General features: G+C 46.3%; 1 protein-coding gene across 2 annotated transcripts in view; it reads right to left on the reverse strand.

Moving 5' to 3' along the window:
* Positions 1–23,601, reverse strand: part of GALNT4 (polypeptide N-acetylgalactosaminyltransferase 4) — a 642,979-nt gene that overhangs the window by 207,566 nt on the left and 411,812 nt on the right. For both annotated transcript variants that reach the window (XM_078687691.1, XM_078687692.1), the window contains exon 6: positions 11,421–11,606. In XM_078687691.1, coding sequence (XP_078543817.1) covers positions 11,421–11,606 — 186 coding nt within the window. The remainder of the gene's footprint in view (positions 1–11,420; positions 11,607–23,601) is intronic.

The raw sequence follows: 23,601 nt of genomic DNA on the forward strand, positions 1-23,601 counted from the left end.
ACCTTGCTTTTAAATCATCAATAATTCTTCAACTACGAGAATCTTTCCTGAAAACCTAAAAAAGGGATACATATGCCCATTATTAAAGAAAACAAACCTGGACCCACATGACCCCGACAACTACAGACAGATTACAAATGGACCTTTCCTGGCCAAACTGATAGAAAGAGCAACATCCAACCAGATGTCACAATTCATTGAATAGTACTCTATACTTTCAGACTACCAAAAAGGATTCTGTCCAGGAAGAGGTTCAGAATCGGCCCTCATCACCATCTGGGATGACTTAAAAAAAAAACAGTAGACTGGAACGCATCGATACTTCTCTTGGACCTCTCAGCTGCCTTTGACACGATTGACCAAAACACTCTAAAACAAAGACTCTACGAAACCGGCATAGAGGGGACTACTCTCAACTGGATCACATCCTATCTTAAAAACAGAACAAATGTCATCTATACTTCACCTTTCTCATCCAAAACACACTTCACAGAAGGAGGGGTCCCTCAAGGCTCTGTCATCTCACCCATGCTTTTCAACATCTACATGAAATCATTACAGCAATGATTAATTAATTTCAGCTCACATGCTATGACTATGCAGATGACACATAAATACTGCTTAAACTGGAAAGCCCCAAAAACATTGGAAACTCAAAAATCTACTGTTGCCTCAAAGCCATTGATCAGTGGATGATATTGAGCCATCTCAAATTAAATGCTTCCAAAACTGAAATAGTCACATCTGGCGATTGGAAAAATTAGTACCCACTCTGCGCCTGGTCTGATGATCTGGGACCACCTCTTAAAGTATCTAAGGAAGTAAGAAACCTTGGAATTACAGTGGACTCTAAGTTATCAATGAATGCCCAAATGGACAAATTGACAAGAGCAAGCTAAATTACTATGAAAACTCTGCAACACATCTTCCTCGACCTGGGATTTCCACACAAGCTCTGGGCCGCTACCTCTCTTGTACTGTCTAAACTTGATTACGCCAATTAACTCTCCCACGTATCATCTTAATCAACTATGAAAAGACTACAACAGATCCAGATCTCTGCTGCCAGACTACTCCTACATGTAAAGCCACAAGCCCACATCTCCACTGCCTTGAGGGCCCTAAATTGGTTACCTGTTGCCAGAAGATCCACATTCAGGCTGCTTTTTATCACCCACAAAGCATTACATGGTACAGGACTGCTTTTCATCTGGAATAAAATCATCAAATACATTCAACAAATGAACCTATGCTCCAGATTGGCATTCACCTCAAAATCCCATAATACAAGAAAAAAACAATAGGTGGCATATCTTTCTCTGTTCAAGCAGTCAAACTATGGAATTCATTACCCCAAACATAAGATCCACAGATCATTATTTTGCCTTCAGAAGACTACTCAAGAGTTGTCTCTTTCCTACATAACAACCATACTTAAACACAAATGTACAGCATATACCGGTGTATATAAACATGTAAATGGATTTTATGTATGTATCACAATATGTTTATTTCCTGATTTAAAAATGTATAATAATTATGTTTTCTACATATATGTTTTTCAGGTCTGCTGAACAAACCGATAGATTTGAACTGTTTGCTCACTTTCACCAGCTCTCAAACAAGTCCATTGAGAGAAAACCTACCCTACAGTAAATTTTTGAGAATTTGTAGTAACTGCAGCAACAAGCAGGATTTTATTGACCAGGCCCGAAATCTAGCCCAAAAACTTGAAGACCGTCAGTATCCAAAGATCATCATTAATAATTGTAAGAAACGAGCCAAGAATCAGAATAGAGAGAGCTTGTTGGAGCCAACCTACAGAAACCCCGAATGTGACGTGGTAACATGCGTCACAACATATTGCACGACATCAAACCACATCAAAAAACTAATTAATAAACAATGGAGCATATTAACATCAGAATCATTGAACTAGCCCAAAACTAGGTTCGCCCACAAAAAGAGCAAAAACATCAGAGACTAAGTAGAGCACACACAACCTACAAGACAGAAGAAAGTGAACAATACTGTAAAAACTGCGTGGGGCCTACAGCCAGTAACTGGCCATTACCCATATGGCTCGTGCTCAGAGTGCAATTTGACCAAAACAATCAAGAACTTGGATTTCAACACAAACTTCAAAGAGGTCATGAAATAACACACTAATTGTAACACTACGCATGCCATTTATATGATCACATGCCCATGCCAGTATATAGAAATGACATGTAGAAGGATAAAAACCTGCAAAGGGAACACCAAAGTAACATTTGATGCAGAAGACTAACGACACAAAAGAGTCACCACTTCCAAACCGAAAACCACACAGAAAATGAAATGGATTGGGTTTTCCTAGAAACCTTGGGTTACATCAGAAAAGAACCTGAAAGGACTCTCTTTCAAAAAGAGCAAAGATTGATATATCGACTTAAGACCTACCAAAAAGTACTGAATGATATTATTCAATGGCTAGCATTGTACAAATGAACACTTGAGTAACTGCAAGAAATTCTGACTTGCAACGCTGGCAGGATCTAACGATACAGCAACCTAAGTAACGAAACACAGCTGAGAATAGAAGAAAAAGTACCAACAGATTCCCTTTGAATCCCTATCTGAAAAACCAGTGACTTCGGGGCAATTTGGGAACTTTTATACAAAAAAAATAATGAACAGCTGAACAGCTGATAGGGCAACCTCTTAAAGAGATCTAGTGCACTCTTAAGTGTAACACATTGCCCCGGGCAGACCATTCAACATAAGGACAAACCACTTGACAATGCCGTGGCACAAAGCACAGGACACACCAACCACTTCTAGTAAGAAACAATAGGCCAAAAATTATATATACATGTTTTTAACAAGCAATCACGTGTGCACTCTACCATGATGTATGGACATTAGTACATTTTTACTTTATCAAACACAATAATTGCAGAAACAACCTTAAGATATATGCTTTCATTATACATTTAGTAATCTGAACAATACATGATAAATATTTGGAAATATCGTTCTTTGTGTCTGTTACCCTAATACACACGAGCCATAAGCATTGTTATAATAACATTCGAACCAACTTCCTGCAATCTGCACTTCAGTACAGCAATATGCCACATGAAAACAGATAAAACATCGCCATGAATAATTTTGGACAAATACAGTTCCTCTGTATCTTTAGGATATTTAAAATGACAAACAGGAAACCATGAGAAGGTGTCCCAATAGTCTTCTTTATCTATTGCCCTATAACATGATTCATTTCTCATCATTATGTAGGCATTCGGGCCAAAAACATTCAGCATGCTAGCTTGGAATAACGCTACGTGCGTCCCACCCAGGGGATCCACAAGGCAATTCGCTGGTAATTACAAGCAATTAAGGTCACCGCATTAGTATAAAAGCGGCAGCCCAACAGTTCCCACCGTCTTCAGGATGAGCAGGAAGTTCTGGACATTGTGCCTGGTCTTCTAATACCAAGCAAGTGAGAAAAGTGCCCCCCATTGGACCGAGTAGAAACAATAACAGACCAAATTCTTTTAAAATACTCGAAGTACTTAAATCGTTAAAAAAAAGTTGACTTTTTTTAACTTGGTGCGTAGAAAAAAGGATCTCCAAAGCCCTCACCCACTTCCCAGGAGGCATCCATGACCCCAAAAAAGTTGAAACTCAGAATACCTGTAATCACGATTCTTTAGACATACAGAAGCGAAGGAATGGAAGTGAATGTACTTACCTGAGTAACAAGATTGACAGGGATCTGATCACCTGAGGTCCTGACGAAGGTCAATGAACCCTAGAGGCGAATTTGGCCGAAGCATGTCAACTAACCCACCTGACGCCAGTAATTCGTCCCACGGCGCCACAAACTGTTTCTAACCTTACCCCTATTCCTTGATATTAAGAATAAAATTCCCTATTGGCATAGGAGGTAATTTTAACAAAACTGCACGGATCCCAACAGTATTACTTATCAGACACTCTCTCCCCAAAAGGAGGCATCTCTCACCTAGAGAAGCGAATACCCAGGTAGGGAGCCTGATGATAATGCTACCCGAAGAAATGCACCAGCAGAGATGATACATTCCGCTGGAGGCAAATATGGTTTGAGGGTTTCCGGGACAACCCCTGAGAGATTCTGGCATAGTATACGGTTGGGTCCACCACTCTCTTGTGGGAGCTGAGTGGACCCCCCTATTTCTGCTCCCATCTCTCTTTTTCGATTTCATGAACTGCTTAACAAATTTTCATATTACTTGTGTGTGTGTGTGTGTGTGTACATACACACATACACACACACACACGCACACACACATATATATATATACATATAATTCTATGCTTAACATGTATAAAGGTCACTGCATAGTTTTCATCGAAGTTATTTGAATAGATGCTTATAGCTCTCCATTTTATTTATCTATCACAATATATAAATATTATGATAACTATTTTATCTACAATTTCTTCACTACTGAAATATAGAAAAAATAGTATACACTAATAAATTAGCTTAAAACACAAAAACACTTGAATGTCTGATTTTAAATACAACTTAAATCTTGATTTATTATCTCCCTTATACATGTACTTATGAATCTATATATTTATTACTTTACTCCTACTGTTAAAAAAAATTGACCCTTGAATGCACTACCCTTTGTTTCACCCTATACCTCTCTCTATAAATCCTCTACCTCCACTCTCTGACTCTTCCCAAACCTCATTCTACTACTATAATCTCCAATTTAACTCTTTCTTGACTCTTCCCTCCTCGCATCACCGCAAACCTGCTTTTACTACTATTATCTTCCAAACAAACCCTTTCTACATCCTTCCCTCATGTATCCCTATCCTTTCACTGATCCAAAACCGCATAACTACTATGATCTACCTAATCCATTTCTAAAGACTCTTCTCTCCTCCATCTCTCCTTTTACGGCCCCCAGACCCCATCTTACTACTATGATCTTCTGAATAAACACTTTCTAGACCATTCCCTCTTCTATGCCTCCATTATCCTTTTCGATCCAACTAACAGACTCGCATGTCCACCACTCAAATTGACTTCTATTTCCACATACTAATCCACCACTAATCCTTTTTGGGTTCCGGAGTGGCGTGCTACTTGCTGAAAAGTGCTTTGATGCATCATCAAGGGTAGTAAGGACTATATACATTCAATTACAAGCCTACCCCTTACACAACATCCTCTTCCCCTTAGCGCTGCACGACCTGCAGACTTTTCACTTGCAACCTCATGAGAGCTCATACAAAACTCCAAATCAGGTAGTCCCTTCTGGGTTCCATCTCACTCTTTCAGTTCTCATCCATCAAGTTTCCCACCCTTTCCTCCAAAGTCCTTTCATGGAACATTAATCACCTAAGAAGTAGTCACAACACAACTGAAAATTCAAAGAGCAGATCTCTCCTTCCTAGTGCCTCCCAGCTCCCTCTTTTCATTATTTTCCAAGAAAGCCTCATATTGAAACGATTCACTTATGTCTCTACTTACAATCATCTTAACTCTCTACTATCTGGTTTCCACACCGTCCATTCTACAAAGACTTCAGTTACATGGGCATTTGATATTATCACCTTAGCTCACAACAGTCAACTTTTTTACATAATCTTTCTCCATGACCTCTCTGCCTTATTCAACATGGTGATTCATCCAACTCTACAAGGAACCATATTCTTCCTTGGCATCAAAAAGACAACACTGAATGATTCTCACCCTACCTCTAAAATCAATTGTTGTCTGTCGGTGCACTTCATACTCCCTTGGTACACCCTTACCAGAGAGCGCCCAGTAGGTTCTGTCCAAAGTCATCTTGTCTTTGTGCACAACCTCCCCCTTATATCGTTATAATTCTCAGGACTTTTCTAATATCCTCTAGTCAGAGAATATACATATATATTATTTTCCTTCCCCCATCCCCGGAACTGAATATCAAGCTGCCTTTAGGTGACTGGACACATGATGGCCCTCTGCTTGCTTTTCCAAACTCCTTGAATAAATAGATATTTCCTCTCCTTGCATCCTTAGCCCCTGTCAACCCTGCTACCCCATGCTATAGCCAATCTTAAACCTTCCCTTATGCCAGAAGCCTTGTCTTCATATTTTACTCTAGCACCTATACAGAGTCATTTATCTACACCACTACAACAACCAAGCTTCAACTTCCCCCATCAGACAATTTCACTAACGTCCCCTTACTGTTGACAAAGACAATTAATAAAGATTACTTCTGTGAGTGCTTTCTTACAAGGTCTCCTAAAGCAATTATTTTATATCCTGAAAACAAAGACTAACCAACTTTGGAACACATGGCTTAATCTCACTAAATATATTCTCACCCTTTCATACTAGTGATGTAGGATGATAGATTGTGTGTGTTATGTCAATCAATCAATCAATCATATCATTTGTAAAGCGCACTACTCACCCGTGAGGGTCTCAAGGCGCTGGGGTGGGGAATGCTGCTACTGCTTGAAAAGCCAGGTCTTGAGGAGTTTTCTGAAGGTCAGCAGGTCTTGGGTCTGCCGTAGGTGGATAGGGAGGGTATTCCAGGTCGAAGTGGGAGAACGATCTGCCGCCGGAGGTCGCTCTTCGGAATTGGGGGACTGTGGTGAGGGCGAGGTCGGCGGAGCGAAGCCGGCGGGTGGGGGTGTAGAGTCGTCTGTTGAGGTACGTTGGTTCGGTGTTGTGGAGTGCCTTGTGTGCGTGGGTAAGGAGTTCGAAGGTTATCCTCTTGTAGACCGGGAGCCAGTGCAGGTTTCTCAGGTGGGGTGTGATGTGGCTGCGGCGAGGGATGTCGAGGATCAGGCATGCAGAGGTGTTCTAGATGCGTTGGATCCGTTTCAGGATTTTGGCCGATGCTCTTGTGTAAAGGGTGTTTCCATAGTCCAACCTGCTGCTGACGAGGGCCTGGGCGACCGTTCTTCTCGTTTCAGTGGGGATCCACTTGTAGATCCTGTGGAGCATGTGGAGGGTGTTGAAACAGGAGGAGGAGACGGCGTTGACCTGTTTAGTCATAGAGAGGGTGGAGTCGAGGATGACCCCTAGGTTGCGTGCGTGGTCGGTGGGTGTTGGAGGGGTTCCCAGTGTGGTCGGCCACCAGGAGTCGTTCCAGGCTGAAGGGGTGGATCCGAGGATGAGGACCTCCGTCTTGTCCAAGTTTAGCTTCAGTCAGCTGTTCCTCAAACATTCAGCGACGGCCTTCATTCCTTCGTGAATGTTGGTTTTGGCGGTTTGGGGGTCCTTGGTGAGGGAGAAGATCAGCTGGGTGTTATCGGCGTAGGAGATGATGTTGAGGTCGTGCCGACGGGCGATGTGGGCGAGGGGTGCCATGTAGATGTTAAACAGAGTTGGGCTGAGGGATGAGCCCTGAGGTATGCCGCAGATGATCTCGGAGGAAGGGGGGAAGGCGGACGCTCTGTGTTCTGCCGGAGAGGAAGGAGGTGGTCCAGTCCAGGGCGTTTTCTTGGATCCCGGCGTTGTGGAGGCGTGTTCATAGTGTGTGGTGGCAGACCGTGTCGAAGGGGGCTGACAGGTCCAGGAGGATTAGGGCCGCTGTTTCTCCGTTGTCCAGCAGGGACTTGATGTCATCGGTGGCGGCGATGAGGGCAGTCTATGTGCTATGGTTGCTGCGGAACCAGGACTGGGAAGGGTCCAGGATGTTGTTCTCCTCGAGGTAGCGGGTCAGTTGTTCGTTGAAGGTCTTCTCGATGACCTGTGCCGGGAACGGGAGCAGGGAGATGGGCCGGAAGTTCTTGAGGTCCTTGGGGTCCGCCTTGGGTTTCTTTAGTAAGGCGGTAATCTCGGCGTGCTTCCAGCTCTCCGGGAAGGTTGCTGTCCCGAAGGAGGTGTTGATGACTTTCCGGAGATAGGGTGCGATGGATGTGCTTGCTTTGTTGAAGATGTGGTGTGGGCATGGGTCTGACGGAGATCCGGAGTGGAGGGTGTTCATGATCTTGATGGTGTCCTCGTCGTTGATGTTGGTCCAGGAGAGCAGGCGGTTGGTGCGGATGGTGGTCGTGGGGGTGAAGGTCTCAGTGGTTGTCGGGGCGGTCGTGGCGTTGAAGCTGTCGTGGATGTCTGCGATCTTGCGTTGGAAGAAGGTGGCCAGAGAGTCGCACAGGTCTTGCGAGGGTGGGACGTCATTGGTGTTGGAGCTGGGGTTGGAGAGTTCCTTCACGATGTTGAAGAGCTCTTTGCTGTTGTGCGTGTTGTTGTCTAGGTGGTCTTTGAAGGAGGCCCTTTTGGCAGATCTGATGAGGTGATGGTGTCTACGGGTGGCGTTCTTGTGGGCTGCGTTGCTGTCCGGTGTTCGTTCACGGAGCCAGATCTTCTCCAGCTTTTGGCAGGTTTGCTTGGAGGCCCGGAGGTCTTCAGTGAACCAGCTGGCTTTCTTGTTGGTGTGAGTGTTGGAGGATTTCCTGATCGGGACGAGGGTGTTGGCGCAGTCGTTGATCCACTGTCGGAGGTTGCGGGCTGCGGTGTCGGGGTAGGTGGGGTCAACGGGTGGGCTCTGGGCGAGGGTGGTGGTTAGCTGGTCTTCGTTGACTTTGCTCCAGCAGCGGCGAGGCATCTGTTGAGTGCGGTGGTGCGTGGTGGGTTTCTTGAAGGTGAAGTGGATGCATCGATGGTCGGTTTAGTGGAGTTCGGTGGTGTGGTTGAAGGAGACATGGGGCTTGCAGAGAAGATGGGGTTAAGCGTGTGACCGGCGGAGTGGGTGGGTGTTGTGACGAGTTGTCTGAGTCCGAGGTTGGCTAGGTTGTGGATCAGGGTGGTGGAGTTGGTGTTGTTGTTGTTCTCGAGGTGGAAGTTCAGGTCCCGAGGAGGATGTAGTCCGTGGAGGCGAGGGCGTGTGTGCTGATGAAGTCGGCGATGGAGTCGCTGAACTGTGGTCGTGGTACGGGGGTCTGTAGATGAGGGTTCCTCTGAGGGTGCTGTTGGGGTCGGTGTGGATCTGGAAGTGCAGGTGTTCGGTGGTGCTGAGGGTGTCGTCGGTGTTGGTCGAGACTCTGAGAGTGTTCCTGTGGACGATGGCGATTCCTCCTCCTTCTCCTTTGGTACGGTCCCTGCGGGTGATCATGTAGCCTTCTGGGACGGCTATGGCTATGTCGGGTGCCGAGGCGGGGTTCAGCCAGGTCAATATCAGGAAGGCGACGTATGGGGAGGTTGAGACGAGTAGGTCCCAGAGTTCAACGGCGTGTTTGCGGGTGGAGCGGGTGTTGAGAAGGATGCATCTGAGGTGGTTGGGTTCTTTCCTGGTCAGCAGCATGGTGGGGTGGATGCTTGTGAAGCTGCAGTTCCGGCAGGTGTAAGCTCAGCGGGTGCGCTTCGGGCGGCCAGGAAGCAGGTGTGTGATCGTCAGGTGTTGAGTGCGTGGAGGGTTCTGGCATCGCAGCGGTGTCGGGCGTCGTGGCGTTCGCAGGGTCCAGGGGTCCTGGCGCTGGGAGCAGTCCTGGTGCGGACAGGCGCTGGCGGGCTTGCCTTAGGCGCGGCCGCTGCGGGGCCTCCATATGAGGGGATGTGGGATGGAGGAGCAGCTGGGAGGTGGGAGAGGGGCGGCGAATGGGATTGCAGGGGGGCAGGCCGCAGGGGCGCAGCGGGGGGAAAAACTGTCAGGGGCTGCGGGAAAACTGGGCACAGGAAGGAAAAACAAGGTTAGGCAAGAAAACAAGTACAGGCACAGAGGAATAAAAACAAGTTGGGGCAAGAAAGCAAGTACAGGCACAGGGGAATAAAAACAAGTCTGGGCAAGAAAGCAAGTTAGGCACAAGGGAATAAAAACAAGTCTGGGCAAGAAAGCAAGTTAGGCACAGGAGAATAAAAACAAGTCTGGGCAAGTAAGCAAGTTAGGCACAGGGGAATAAAAACAAGTCTGGGCAAGAATGCAAGAAAAGGCACAGGGGAATAAAAACAAGTCTGGGCAAGAAAACAAGTACAGGCACAGGGGAATAAAAACAAGTCTGGGCAAGAAAGCAATTTAGGCATAGGGGAATAAAAACAAGTCTGGGCAAGAAAGCAAGTTAGGCACAGGGGAAAAATACAAGATTAGTCAAAAGCAATGCAGGAAGAGCCGTGCAGCAGCGTGGGGAGTGACCTGCCTGCAAGCAGGTACAGAGGTCACTCCTTTCACCGCTGCGCGGCCTCCATATGAGGGGATGTGGGAGGGAGGAGCAGCTGGGATGCGGGAGCGGGGTGGCGAATGGGATTGCAGGGGGCGGGGCCGCAGGAACGCAGCGGCGGGAAAAACGGGCTGGGTCGCGGGAGAACTAGGCACAAGAAGGAAAAACAAGTTTAGACAGGAAAACAAGTACAGGCACAGAGGAATAAAAACAAGTCTGGGCAAGAAAGCAAGTACAGGCACAGGGGAATAAAAACAAGTCTGGGCAAGAAAGCAAGTTAGGCAAAGGGGAATAAAAACAAGTCTGGGCAAGAAAGCAAGTACAGGCACAGGGGAATAAAAAGAAGTCTGGGCAAGAAAGCAAGTTAGGCACAGGGGAATAAAAACAAGTCTGGGCAAGAAAGCAAGTACAGGCACTGGGGAATAAAAACAAGTCTGGATAAGAAAGCAAGTACAGGCACAGGGGAATAAAAACAAGTCTGGGCAAGAAAGCAAGTACAGGCACTGGGGAATAAAAACAAGCCTGGACAAGAAAGCAAGTACAGGCACAGGGGAATAAAAACAGTCTGGTCAAGAAAGCAAGTTAGGCACAGTGGAAAAATAAAAGAATAGGCAAAAACAATGCAGGCAGAGCCATGCAGCAGCGTGTGGAGCGACCTGTCTGCGAGTATGTTGCAGTCTCATTTTGAGGCACTCGCACCACTTCACCACCTATGCATTTATTGCCATAAACTGCTTATATTTTCGTGTACTCTATCTCTTGTTTGTCCCAATTTTATATTTGTCCACAAAATATAAAATGCAGAATAAGTATTATAGAGAATATTACTGAACAGATTTACTTGAACAATGTCCATAAAAGTTTATACAGAAATGTTATGCACAATGTGTCCTTGTATAGCTTAATTTGATTTCCACAAATGCGAGATTAGTCACAGCAATGTCCTCATGCCTTTGTCTTGAGTCCCTTCAGTGATATATTTGCTTTGAGCCAGCTCATACGCATAAGAGTTAAAGCTAATATGTGTCACATGAGTATGTTCAAATGAAGAACTGGATCACCACTCTAAAATGTATGCTAGTACCCCTCTAAAAATATTGGATCAAATGAGTGGGAAGGCATTCCCCTACAGGAACAATGCATAGCTGCTGAACCAGCATATTCAAGGAGCAAATTTAAATTGACAGCAGTTTTGGTACACTGTTGATAAAAGACCGCTCTCTATTTTACCTTTCAACAAAGCACAATAACTGCTTGATGGGTAGAGCTTCAATTACCTGATTGGGTCAATTCTGGTTTTCCGTCTTCGACGCTCACTTTCTGGAACTGCGTGCCATTGGAAAGTCAGTCGCCAGTCAAACCCCCCTATCATGGGCTCGCCTGTCTGCATGTAGAATTCAAATGTGTTCCAATCAATGGTATCAATAACTGGGCACACAATGGCAGTCTCATTCTCACCAATTCTGTAAAACAGCAAGAAATAAAAAAACACAACAGTTTAAACACTACTATTACACGTTAAGAGGCTGAGATATATATATATATATATATATATCATCTTACAATATAAGCCTACCTTCTCTATAACAATCCGCAGAGCAGTAAATTAATAGACCATTTAGACAAACCTGCCCGTGCAGCTCATTAACTTTTTATGTTGTGATGTAGTTTTAAAGCCTGCATGATAGAAAGAACACTTTTCTTTATGGAACCACATGAGTTTCCTTGGCTATGCATCTACAGTGAATTGTAAAGTATAGCTTTCTGTCGAGAGAAGGGAAGAAGTGGCCATGCCTGTACACTGAAATGACTCGCACCTGTGATAGAGCTGTCTACAGCTCTGGGGGCATGCTTGTTTGGACTCCAGTTCTACTACACCACTGTGCACAGCCAGGAGCTCCTTGGATTAAATCAACACACATTTATTTCCCTGCACAATCAATCAAACATTAATAGAGTGCGGCAAATCACCCCTAAAAATCTCAAGGCGGATGTCCATGGCTAAAGCTCCGGAGCAGTGGTCCTCACTGGCATCATTATTATGCTGCCCGGATTGGTCCGGGGAGCAGCCCAGGGAGGGCGGTGGCCCCAGGGATCAGGGGCTGATGGCAAGGCTGAGGGAGCCATGGCCAGCCCCTGAGGCGGAATAGTGGTGGTGCCTGCTCTGATTCGAGGGCCCTGGCTGCGGCCTCAGAACCGGGCGGAGCGTGGGAGTGGCTTGACGGGCCTAGCGACACCAAGGTAAAGCCGGGACACCAGGGGACACTGCCAGGAGATGGAGCACAGCAGTACCCCGCAGAGGAGAAGCACCACTACATAGGAAGAATCTCACCCCTGCAGTGGCACAATGGCAGCATTGGAGTACTGCAGACCACGGTCACTGCGATAGAACCACATAAGGCGGGAAATGACTGATGGGGAGCTCAGGGGCCGAGGGAGTGCCTATACACTGGAAGTCGCTACTAAAGAGTGGAATGTGGCGTCTCCTCCATAAAACACTATTGCTGTGACTGAACCACAGGAGTCCATTGAAAGGGCGACTTAAAGGATGTAGTGTTCGAGACAGGACTCAGGGACCCCGACTGCTGTGAGGATAATACCTGGTTTGGGGAAAGGCAGATAAGTCAAACGGACATCAAGGACAGCGCCCCAAAACATAGAGACTACTCTGGTGAACAGTGCCCGGCAGAGGCCTGGTGGTGGTAGAGGACAAGACAGGAAGCAAAGGCTCCAAGAAGCAGCTGAACAGTGGCTGTGAGGGCCAAGGTGGTGGCCCTGGGGACTGCCTTCTGCACCAGTTGACTTGGTGAGTCTAGAGAGCATGTGACTGCAGACAGAGTTAAGATTGCCTGTCTGGGGCAGGTTGCTCCCAGGAGGATTGGGGAGCCGACCCTCAGGAGGTCAATACCTGGGGGGCAGCCAGGAAGGGGCGGACACAGTGTAGGGTGGCCCAGGGGTTTGTCTGCCCTGAATGATGCAGCAGCAACAGGTGCCAAAAGGCCCTCTCCAGATGGCAGCTGTTCTCTACGGCTCAGGGGACCGGATTAGGCTGGTCCTCACAGCAATGATACATCCCAAGTCCACAAAATTGAGCCCCACCGCGGATATCCTACTGCATTGGGAGAATTCACAGACCGTTGATAAGATATCGTCAGGCCAAGGATTGGAGGCCCTCATGGATGATACGAAAACTGGAGAAAAAAATAGATGCAGTGGCACTAGACTTAAGAGTCTTCCAAGTAGACCACTGGAAACCCGTGGACAGGGTGGTGGAACTGAATCTGTATTGGATCAGAAACTACCCACAATCTCCAGTAGCGACAAAAAGATTTACTCCATGTAGAAAACCATAGACCGGTTTCAGAAAAGAGTTGATGATGCCGGGGGATATCTGGGTGCAATAATATGAGATTGGTGGGGGTTCCAAATATGGAACTCTTACTAGAGGACTGGTTGCTGATGAGGGTCCCGGAGGGCCTGGCATCCAACACGTTCACAGATGAGAGTCCACAGAGTGCCAGATAAGCCATCGGTACCGAGAGCACCACCCAGGACCATTTTTGCCAGACTCCTAAACATTTGGGATAGGGATGACACCTTGCAGAGCACCCGCACACATTGACATTGACAAACAGCTAGGAGGATTGTGACCATCTATCTGAACTATATTATTGCTGTGCAATGCCAAAGGGAAACATTTTTAACAGTGAAACAACATTTAGCGGAACTGAGCTTAAAATACGCACTGTTCTTTCTGGCAAAACTCTGTGTGACAGACCAGGAGCTATTGCATTTTTTGCCACAGCTACAGACAAATGAACTGGTTGGAAAGGCAAGGTCATCCTCCCCTGTAACCACCAAGAGAGATGGCCCCGGGGTAGCAGAGGCCAATAACTGAAACGCAAGATCTAGAGCTGCCCGACAAGGATCAATCGGAGACCGAGAGAGCAAAGGTACAGGCAGAATTATAACATTACCACCCCTTCACCACCAGTAACAGATGGGTGGAGCTGGCAAACACCTCGGAGGGCAAAACACACAAGATGATGGACGGAATGTTGCACATTGGCAAAACATTCACCCCCAGTCACAGATATGGGTTTAATCCATCGTTATTCTGCTCACCATGCCACCCCAGATCAGACATAGCCACATGCAAATCAGTCTTGACCCTGTGCCTCATGGGAACAGTCCAGCCCGAACTGCCAAGCCATGTCTTCCCTGGACCGGAATCAAGCATCCTAGGACCGGTTTCTGGCTATCAGCCGTCATCAGCCAAGTTAGCTTGACTCCAGTGGCGTAGTGAGCACAGGACCCACGTCTGGGCATACCCTTCCGACATAGGGCGAACAACAAAACACACAAGATGATGGAAGGAATGTTGCACATTGGCAAAACATTCACCCCCAGTCACAGATCCCGGTTTAACCCATCGTTATTTTGCTCACCACGCCACCCCAGATCAGACATGGTCATATGCAAATCAGTCTTGACCCTGTGCCTCATGGGAACGAATCTATGACATAATATCGACAGACAGAATATAGACATACAAAAATATCGACACAAAAATATCGAAATCTAAAATATCGGAGTTCTATCTACATAAAGGTAAGTACAAAAATATTGAAAAAAATATATAGTAGTACAAAAATATCGAAGTTAAAAATATCGTTTTTTTTAATGTATTAATAATAATGTAAAAATAATTTAAAAATACATATAACTTAGCAAATTAAAAATATAAACATTGCAGTCCTTTTCAGCCGTGCCGATATCCTGATTCTGATCCTGGCGGAATTGACGGCAGAGTGGGTGCGATGCGGCGCTGATCCCGGCGGTGCTTTCCCGGACCCTCGACCTGCCCGGCAACCGGAGATAGCCACTTGCCAGTCCGTAGCCCTGGACCCCGCTTGTACGGGCTCATCCTGCCGTGCCTCGGAGACCTGCTGTCGGCCGGAGTGCTCCGTCGGCGCTGGCTGCTGGACCACCGGCGTGACCCTTGAGAGGCGCTGCCTGAGCCCAACCACCTGAAGGGATTCAAAGCGGGCGGAGGGACGGCGGCGCTCACGAAGCTGCATTACCCCATCGGAACGGCGCCTTTGTTTGAGGCTGAAGGTACGGGGAGAAGATTGCCCGGCCATGTTGGATTGCCCAGGACTGCCTGACCCCATGCCTCTCTATCCGGGATTGTCAGGGGGCGCCTAACCTGCACTGCGTGTCTCCCTGACACGGCACATAGCACCCCGCCAGCATTAAAAGGGCGTATACTAGTGCTTTAATTATCCTGGTGAACGTCCCGGGGTTTTGCCATAATGGCTTTGTGTGCTGACATGTTTTGTGGGGAGATGCGCCCGTCCTCGCCAGCGACCTGTGCTGCCCCGCCTGTAGGTGAGCCCGAGGTTCGAGAGGTTCCCCCGGGACCTGTGGGACAGCCTATATTTTCTCTTGGCACCGTTCTGTCCGCTCTGTGCGACCTCCGTGCGAAGATGCACCACTGCTACGGAAGATTGGGAGGCAAGCTAGATGACATGGCGTCTGCGCTGCGGTGGGACAATAACGATCTGGTTCCGCAAAGCTGCCGCCTGCCCCCGCCTACACTGCACGAGGACACAGCGCTTTCTCCGGCCTGTTGGACACCTGAGCCCGCTTCCTATTTTGTTGGCACCCAAGATCGCCCGCCTGACAACTCCACCCGGGATACTTTGTTTTCCCTTACAGTGAAGAGTGATACATTGTGGCTGGACTTATTATCGTGTGCGCCTCGGGATCTATCTGTGGCATTGCTGGTTCTACCGTCTGCTCCTGTGTTGTGCCCCCTGACTTTGCTGCCTACAAACTCGTGTACTCCTGGTGTCTCTGTGGAACTTTCTGCTACATTCGACGGATTTCCTGGTGACTCTTTGCGGCCATTTTGCGCTCCCATATTGCTTTCGTTCTATCTCTCGCCATTTTGCTTCTTTGTTCTGCGGTGGGTGGGCCTCTCTGGGGAAACGCATCTGGGGGTGTATCCACGTTCGGGCCAGGGCTAGGCTGCCTTTCCTGTTATCGGCTTCTTGGCTGGTTGACCGGGGTCTGGGATTGGGTTTTTTTTGGCATCCAGATTACTTGACCGCTGTGAATTGCTGATTCACCTTTTCTCGCCGGCCATATTGTCTCTTTGTATCCGAGGGGATGGGTTTCCCTGGGGGACTGTATGCAGGGTTGCATCCACGGTTGGGATAGGGCTAGGCTGCTTTTCTTTGCCATCGACTACCTGGCTGGCGAGAACGGGAATGGGACTGTTTTGTACATGCCTCGAGCGCGCACTGCGTGATGACTTTCTCCGCCTGTATTAGTGTTGCTATTTACTACTGTACTGGGTGTTCAGGGAGGAAGGTTTTGTGGACTGCGATCTTACTACCCCAGCCCTACTACGATGTCTCTTGCCCTAGGCGGCCAACAGCCTCGCCCTCAGCATTCATGGAGCCGCTGCTACAATAACTGGTTATCCTGGCCGACTGCGCCTATTCTGTGATGTTATCGATAAATTGTACTTTGCAACGCACTGATGCTTTGAATGCGCAGCTCCTTTTGCTTGATGGCGCTGTTTGAGAACGGTGGCGTCCATTTTGTCTAGGACCATCTCCTTTATGTTGAGTACGGCCATTTGGTCTCTTTGTTTTCAGTGGGGGCGGGCCCTCTGAGGGAGTCATGTTCTGGGATACGGTTGCGGACGGGCCAGGGCTGGGGGGCATTTTTTCTATGGCCGTGTGCTTGATTGGCGGGTGGGATTCGGGCTGGGGCGCTTCTTCATTGTGTGTCGCTGTTCTCTGTGCTGACTTTCCCCACTCTCTCGTGTGCTTAGGGCTGTCCTGTTGTGTTCGGGGTGGACGATTTACTTGTGGCCGGGGTGACCGAGAGCATATAGATTTGGCCCTCTTCTTAGTGAGGCTATGCCTGGGGGGGTTTTGTTGTACGGGCCGGGGCTGTGGGTGTTTTCCCCGTTTGTTTTGCTAGCCCGGCTGTGGGGGACCCAGATTGCACAACATTTTACTATGTTTCTTGCGTTGAATGTGCTGATTTTCCCCACTTCAGTTTGTAATTGCTATGTCATGTTCTTTACTCTTGCTGATGGAGGGGCGTACTTTGTGCTGGCCGGGGATCTGAGTGTGACTGATTCTGCCATTCTTTTGGACCTATCTCTTCCGCATCTACTGCTCTGCACGGCGTGACGGTTTTGTATGGCTGGGAGTCCGGGAGATCTGATATTGGGTGGGCTCCTCCCCACCTTCTCTTTTTCTGGGAGTTGTGGATTGGTTTATTCTTTTCTCACTCCCTATATTTCAAGTGTGAGGGGTTTTCTTTCCTTTTTCTTCATTTTTCTTTTTCTTCCTTTTTTCTTGGTCTATATTTCGGGTTCTTTAATGGGCGACAGACACTTTGCCGGGGGGGGGGGGTAGGCCGTAGCCTCCGCATTGGTGTAGGGTGGGGGGAGGGTTTTATTTTTCATTTAGTTTCTATGGGCCTTATTTTTCTATGTTTCTGCGCTTTCTTGGTCTGTTTCTGTTCTGGGTCCGCGGTAGGGGTTGATGGGGAGGGGGTGGCGCTGTAGGTGGGGCGTAAATGCTGGCTAATTATCTTGTTGTTTTACTTTGCACCGCCATACTGTCTGTGGTCTTATTTTCCGTTGTTGTTCTCAATGATGATGCCACCTGCCTATGTTGTGATTCTAATGTGTGGACTCAGTTCCCCTTATCTCTTATTCTTTACTGATTTATGTTTAGATTGGGAACGAACTTAAAATTAACCTTTAATGCTCCTTTTCCTCGGTGACATGATTCTATTCAGTGTAACGTTTATTAATTGTTGCTATGTCATCCGCTGCCGCTGAGGAAATGTATTGCTTGCAATTGTGCTTCAAAGTGTCGTGGCCGGCCTGACGGTTGTGGGCCCGTATTTGTTCTTTTTCGTGCACAATAAAGGTTTTCAAAAAAAAAAAAAATATATATATAAACATTAAAACATATAAAAAAATTAATAACTAATACATACACATGTAAAATAAATTTAAAAACTGCATATAAATTAATATATATACTTACTCTACATATTGCAACAGTAGGAAAAGCGTTGGATAGCGTAGGGGTAAAAATTACTATTCCCACTCCAGAGAGTGCAACAGTAGGGAAAGCGTTGGATAGCGTAGGGGTAAAAATTACTATTCCCACTCTAGAGGGTGCAACAGTAGGGAAAGCGTTGGATAGCGTAGGGGTAAAAATTACTATTCCCACTCCAGAGAGTGCAACAGTAGGGAAAGCGTTGGATAGCGTAGGGGTAAAACTTACTATTCCCACTCCAGAGAGTGCAACAGTAGGGAAAGCGTTGGAAAGCGTAGGGGTAAAAATTAATATTTCCACTCCAGAGAGTGCAACAGCAGGGAAAGCGTTGGATAGCGTAGGGGTAAAAATTACTATTCCCACTCCAGAGGGTACAACAGTAGGGAAAGCGTTGGATAGCGTAGGAGTAAAAATTACTATTCCCACTCCAAAGGGTGCAACAGTAGGGAAAGCGTTGGATAGCGTAGGGATAAAAATTACTATTCCTACTCCAAAGGGTGCAACAGTAGGGAAAGCGTTGGATAGCGTAGGGGTAAAAATTACTATTCCCACTCCAAAGAGTGCAACAGTAGGGAAAGCGTTGGATAGCGTAGGAGTAAAAATTACTTTTCCCACTCCAAAGGGTGCAACAGTAGAGAAAGCGTTGGATAGCGTAGGGGTAAAATTTACTATCCCCACTCCAAAGGGTGCAACAGTAGGGAAAGCGTTGGATAGCGTAGGGGTTTAAATTACTATTCCCACTCCAGAGGGTGCAACAGTAGGGAAAGCGTTGGATAGCGTAGGGGTTTAAATTACTTTTTCCACTCCAGAGAGTGCAACAGTAGGGAAAGCGTTGGATAGTGTAGGGGTTTAAATTACTATTCCCACTCCAGAGGGTGCAACAGTAGGGAAAGCGTTGGATAGCGTAGGGGTTTAAATTACTATTCCCACTCCAGAGGGTGCAACAGTAGGGAAAGCGTTGGATAGCGTAGGGGTTTAAATTACTATTCCCACTCCAGAGGGTGCAACAGTAGGGAAAGCGTCGGATAGCATGGGGGTAAAAATTACTTCCCACACTACTCCCCCTTTAACACACAACACACTACACATACAAAAATACACAATTAATATAAATTTCAATTAATCAATGAATAACAATTAATATTACTAAATTGATGTAATTATAAATGAACTAATTAACACATATTAATTACTAATTAATTACCAATAAATAAATACAATCTCTTTAATTAATTACATTTAATTATATCACACCCTATCCCCCTATAAACACACAACCCATTACACATAAATAAATCAAATCATTTAATCACTTAATAATTATTAATTACCAATTAATTAATTAACAATAACTAAAAATTTAATATATTAGCACATTAACTCTAATTAATTTAATTAAATAATTAATATTATTTAATTACCAATTAATTATTAATTAACAATAACAAAAAAGTAAATATATTAGCACATTAACTCTAATTAATTTAATTTACTAATTAATATTATTTAATTACCAATTAATTAATTAACAATAACAAAAAATTATATATATTAAAAAATTAACTCTAATTCATGTAATTAACTAATTAATATTAATTAATTACAATTTAATTATTAATTAAAAATATTTACAAATATATATATTAAATAATTTATATTCATTAATTACCAATTAATTATTAATTAAAAATATTTACAAAAATATAATAATTAATTAATTATTATTAAATTACTTCCCACCCTATTCCCCTATAAACCCACAACCCGCTCTGATACTAAAACGCAAAATGTAAACAATATTACTAATTTTCAAACATACATTACAAAATTTTGATATTTGTAAATTTCGATATTAGTAACATACATACCTTAAAAAAACGATATTCTGTCTGTCGATATTTTGGACATCGATATTCTATACTATCGAAATTAAAACATCGATATTATTGTATATCGATATTTTAATTTCGATATTTTGTCTGACTACCCATGGGAACAGTCCAGCCCAAACTGCCAAGCCATGTCTTCCCTGGACCGGAATCAAGCATCCTAGGACCGGTTTCTGGCTATCAGCCGTCATCAGCCAAGACAGCTTGACTCCAGTGGTGTAGTGAGCAAAGGACCCACGTCTGGGCATACCCTTCCAACATAGGGCGAACATCAAAACACACAAGATGATGGAAGGAATGTTGCACATTATCAAAACATTCACCCCCAGTCACAGATCTGGGTTTAATCCATCATTATTTTGCTCACCACGCCACCCCAGATCAGACATGGCCATATGCAAATCAGTCTAGACCCTTTGCCTCATGGGAACAGTCCAGCCCGAACTGCCAAACACCTCGTAGGGCACAATGGGAGGTGGGGGGAGGGGTCCAAGGACTCCCACGATGATAGATAAGTAACTCCAATGACAGTGGACATCCTGGATGAACAGGGGCCCGACTGGGGGGCCTGAGGGACATGCCAGAACGATAGCAAGACTGCTGGGCCATTATGTGAAATTATACTAGGAGTCCGGGGGCCTCGCCCCCTCTACTGATTGCAGTTACCGGTTTTAAAATGTTTTTTGACAAACGGGTTCAGTATGCTGAGGTGACAGCCATCTGGAGCACTTGGGGAGTGGGTAGTTTTAGACCCATAGAACAAGGTGGTTGGGTGGGAGGTTTGGGTGAGGGGAGGCAGTTTGAGACATACCAATTGGAGTGGCAAGAGCGGATGAGTCGGGCAGGGGAACCAGTGAATGGCAAATGTTTGAAATGGTAGGCGCCACATCACAAGAGCCACCATGGAATATAACAGTGATTCTTCTCATTGGAACGTAAATGGCCTGAGCAATAAACGAGAAGTGGTAAGGAAATACTTGCTTAGAAATGACCTTAACATTATTTTGTAGCAGAAGTTCCACATGCTAGGTAAAAATTGTGGATTCCCTAACCGAGGCAGGCATAACATACTGGCTTATGCAGTATTCTCTCCCGGCTTGAGGGGTGTGGGGATCCTGGCCCGTAGGTCTTTCCTGCTGGAGGTCTCAATATCATGAGTCAACAAGAATGGGTGTCAGGTGGCAGAGTATGGGGGCTGTAATGGGGAGAACCTTGGGCTGGAGTCATGGTACACCCCCCTCCCACCAGGCCTGCAGTCCGAGGGACTGATCAATTAGGGGACTGGATAACGAACACCCCAGAAGTGCTGACGCTAAATGGGGGAGAACTTAAATTGACCCAGCGTGGGGACCGTTACAGAGTGACATTGTCCAAGGATAGACCAAGGGCTGACACATGATTGGTCAATTTTGTGGAGGTACTGGGGTTGGCGGATCTCTGGCGAGAGGAGTACCTGGGGACACAACAGTACTCCTATGTGGCTGACTCCATGCAGTCCTTGTGTAGGTTAGACTACCTCCTGGTGCCATGCCATCAGCTGGGTAAGTTTAGACACAGTGCTTTTTTGACACAAGGCATACCGGACCATTCACCTATAGTCGCAAATATACAGACTGGTATACCGGGTCTAAGGGGTGAATGCAGACTGGTTACATGGGGACTGGGACTGAACACCCGAAAGGTGATTACTGATAACCCTGACCTGTACTTTAAGGAGAATACAGGAACCGTAACATCTGAGGTACGCTTGTGGGAGACTTACAAAGCGGTGAAAAGGGGCCAGTTGATCGTCCATATGGTGGGAAAGAAGAAAGAGAGATGTGAGGAAAGGCGGGACCTGGAGGCAAAATACTGGGCTGCGAGCTGGCATATGTGGCCTCGCCCTTTCGGGACTTGGATCACAGAATCGTAAAGGAAAGGCAGGAATACAGAGCCAATATACAACATGAAGCAAAGGCCCAATATAAAGTGTAGGCCTCATGAGGTGGGCAATAAGGCAGGGAAACTCTTGGTTTGTTTAGCAAAGAAGAAGGAGGGGTAGCAATGGGTACGTGAGATCAGGATAAAAACTGCTGTGAAGGCAAAGGCCTCCACTGAGATTGCACTGGCCCTCACCACTTATGTAGGGGACCTGTTTAGGGCACAAACTGGGGACAGACGGGGAGACCTAGAAAGGTTCATTAACGCCCTCCCAACCCCCAGACTTTGGACTGAGGCGCCCCTCTCTCTGAAAACGGAGATCACAGATTCTGAAACCTCAGAGGACCCACCCAAATTATCCAAATTGACCCCGCTGAATAGCAGTAAAACCCTGGGGGGCCATAACGGCCTGCTGCCAGAATTATTTAAAAGCGTGAGAGCGAGTCTGCTTGCTAGGATGCTTTAGGGCCGGACAGAATGGTATACTCCCAAGGGATTTCAGGGGGACGAGCCCGAGGACTGTGCCTCTTACAAGCCAACATCGCTGTTGAATGTGGAAACAAAGACATTGGCTAAGGTACACGTAAACCACCTGATGCAGGTGGTGAACTCCCTAGTGGCTCCAGACCAGTAGGGTTTCATGTGTGATGAGGCACAATTTGAGACAGTTGGCTGAGTGTTTGCCATGCAGGGATCACATAGGCATACCGGCCATGCTGCTAGCCCTAAATGTTGAAATAGTATTTGAGTCCCTGGAATGGCCATATATGATGGTCATCTTGCAGAATATAGGTTTCGGTCTGTCTTTTTTGTCCTGGTGAAGCTGCCATGCTAGGACCCCATAACTAGGGTTGACCATTATCCCTCCCACTTTTCACTGTAGTGGTTGAACCAGTGGTTACATGGGTCGGCAAAGATACTGGGAGTACGTCATCACAATTTATGTAGGTGATATCCTGCTAGATCTAGGTGGCCTGTGGTGCTCCCTGCCAAGAGTTCTACACACCATTGATGTTTTTGGATATCATGATGGTTTCCACATTAGTCAGTAGTGCTCTCGCTTTCTGCTGCCGACCTAGGCCAGGATTGGAGATATCATCCCAGATGGGAGACCCCGGGTTTCACATACCTGGGGATGTTCTCATTACGGTGGACAGGGTCCTATTTTTCCAGCAAAATCTGACCAGAGTCGTAGGATTCTTATAAAAATGATGTGGGGAAGTGGAAACAACTTCCACTTTCTCTACTAGGACGAGCGTCCCTCTACAAGCGGATTTACTTGCCCGCACTTTTATATGTACTGCAAAACACTCCCTTCGAGCTCCCAGATAAATTCTTCTGCTTCTTGGAAGAGGTAACACGAGCACTGCTCCGGGGCAGGGGGGGAATAGCCCTTTCAAACCTTTGACAGTCCTACTTTGCTGCACAGTTGCTGGTGATGAATTTATTTATTTATTTATTTCCTTGTATAGCACCTGAATCACCCCCGAAGGGGTAGCTCAGCGCTTGCGGGCAGGTAGGGGAGAATGCCGATGCTGAGGGAAACCTCT

Source organism: Lissotriton helveticus, chromosome 4_1 (genome assembly GCF_964261635.1).
Source record: "Lissotriton helveticus chromosome 4_1, aLisHel1.1, whole genome shotgun sequence".
NCBI lineage: Eukaryota > Metazoa > Chordata > Amphibia > Caudata > Salamandridae > Lissotriton > Lissotriton helveticus.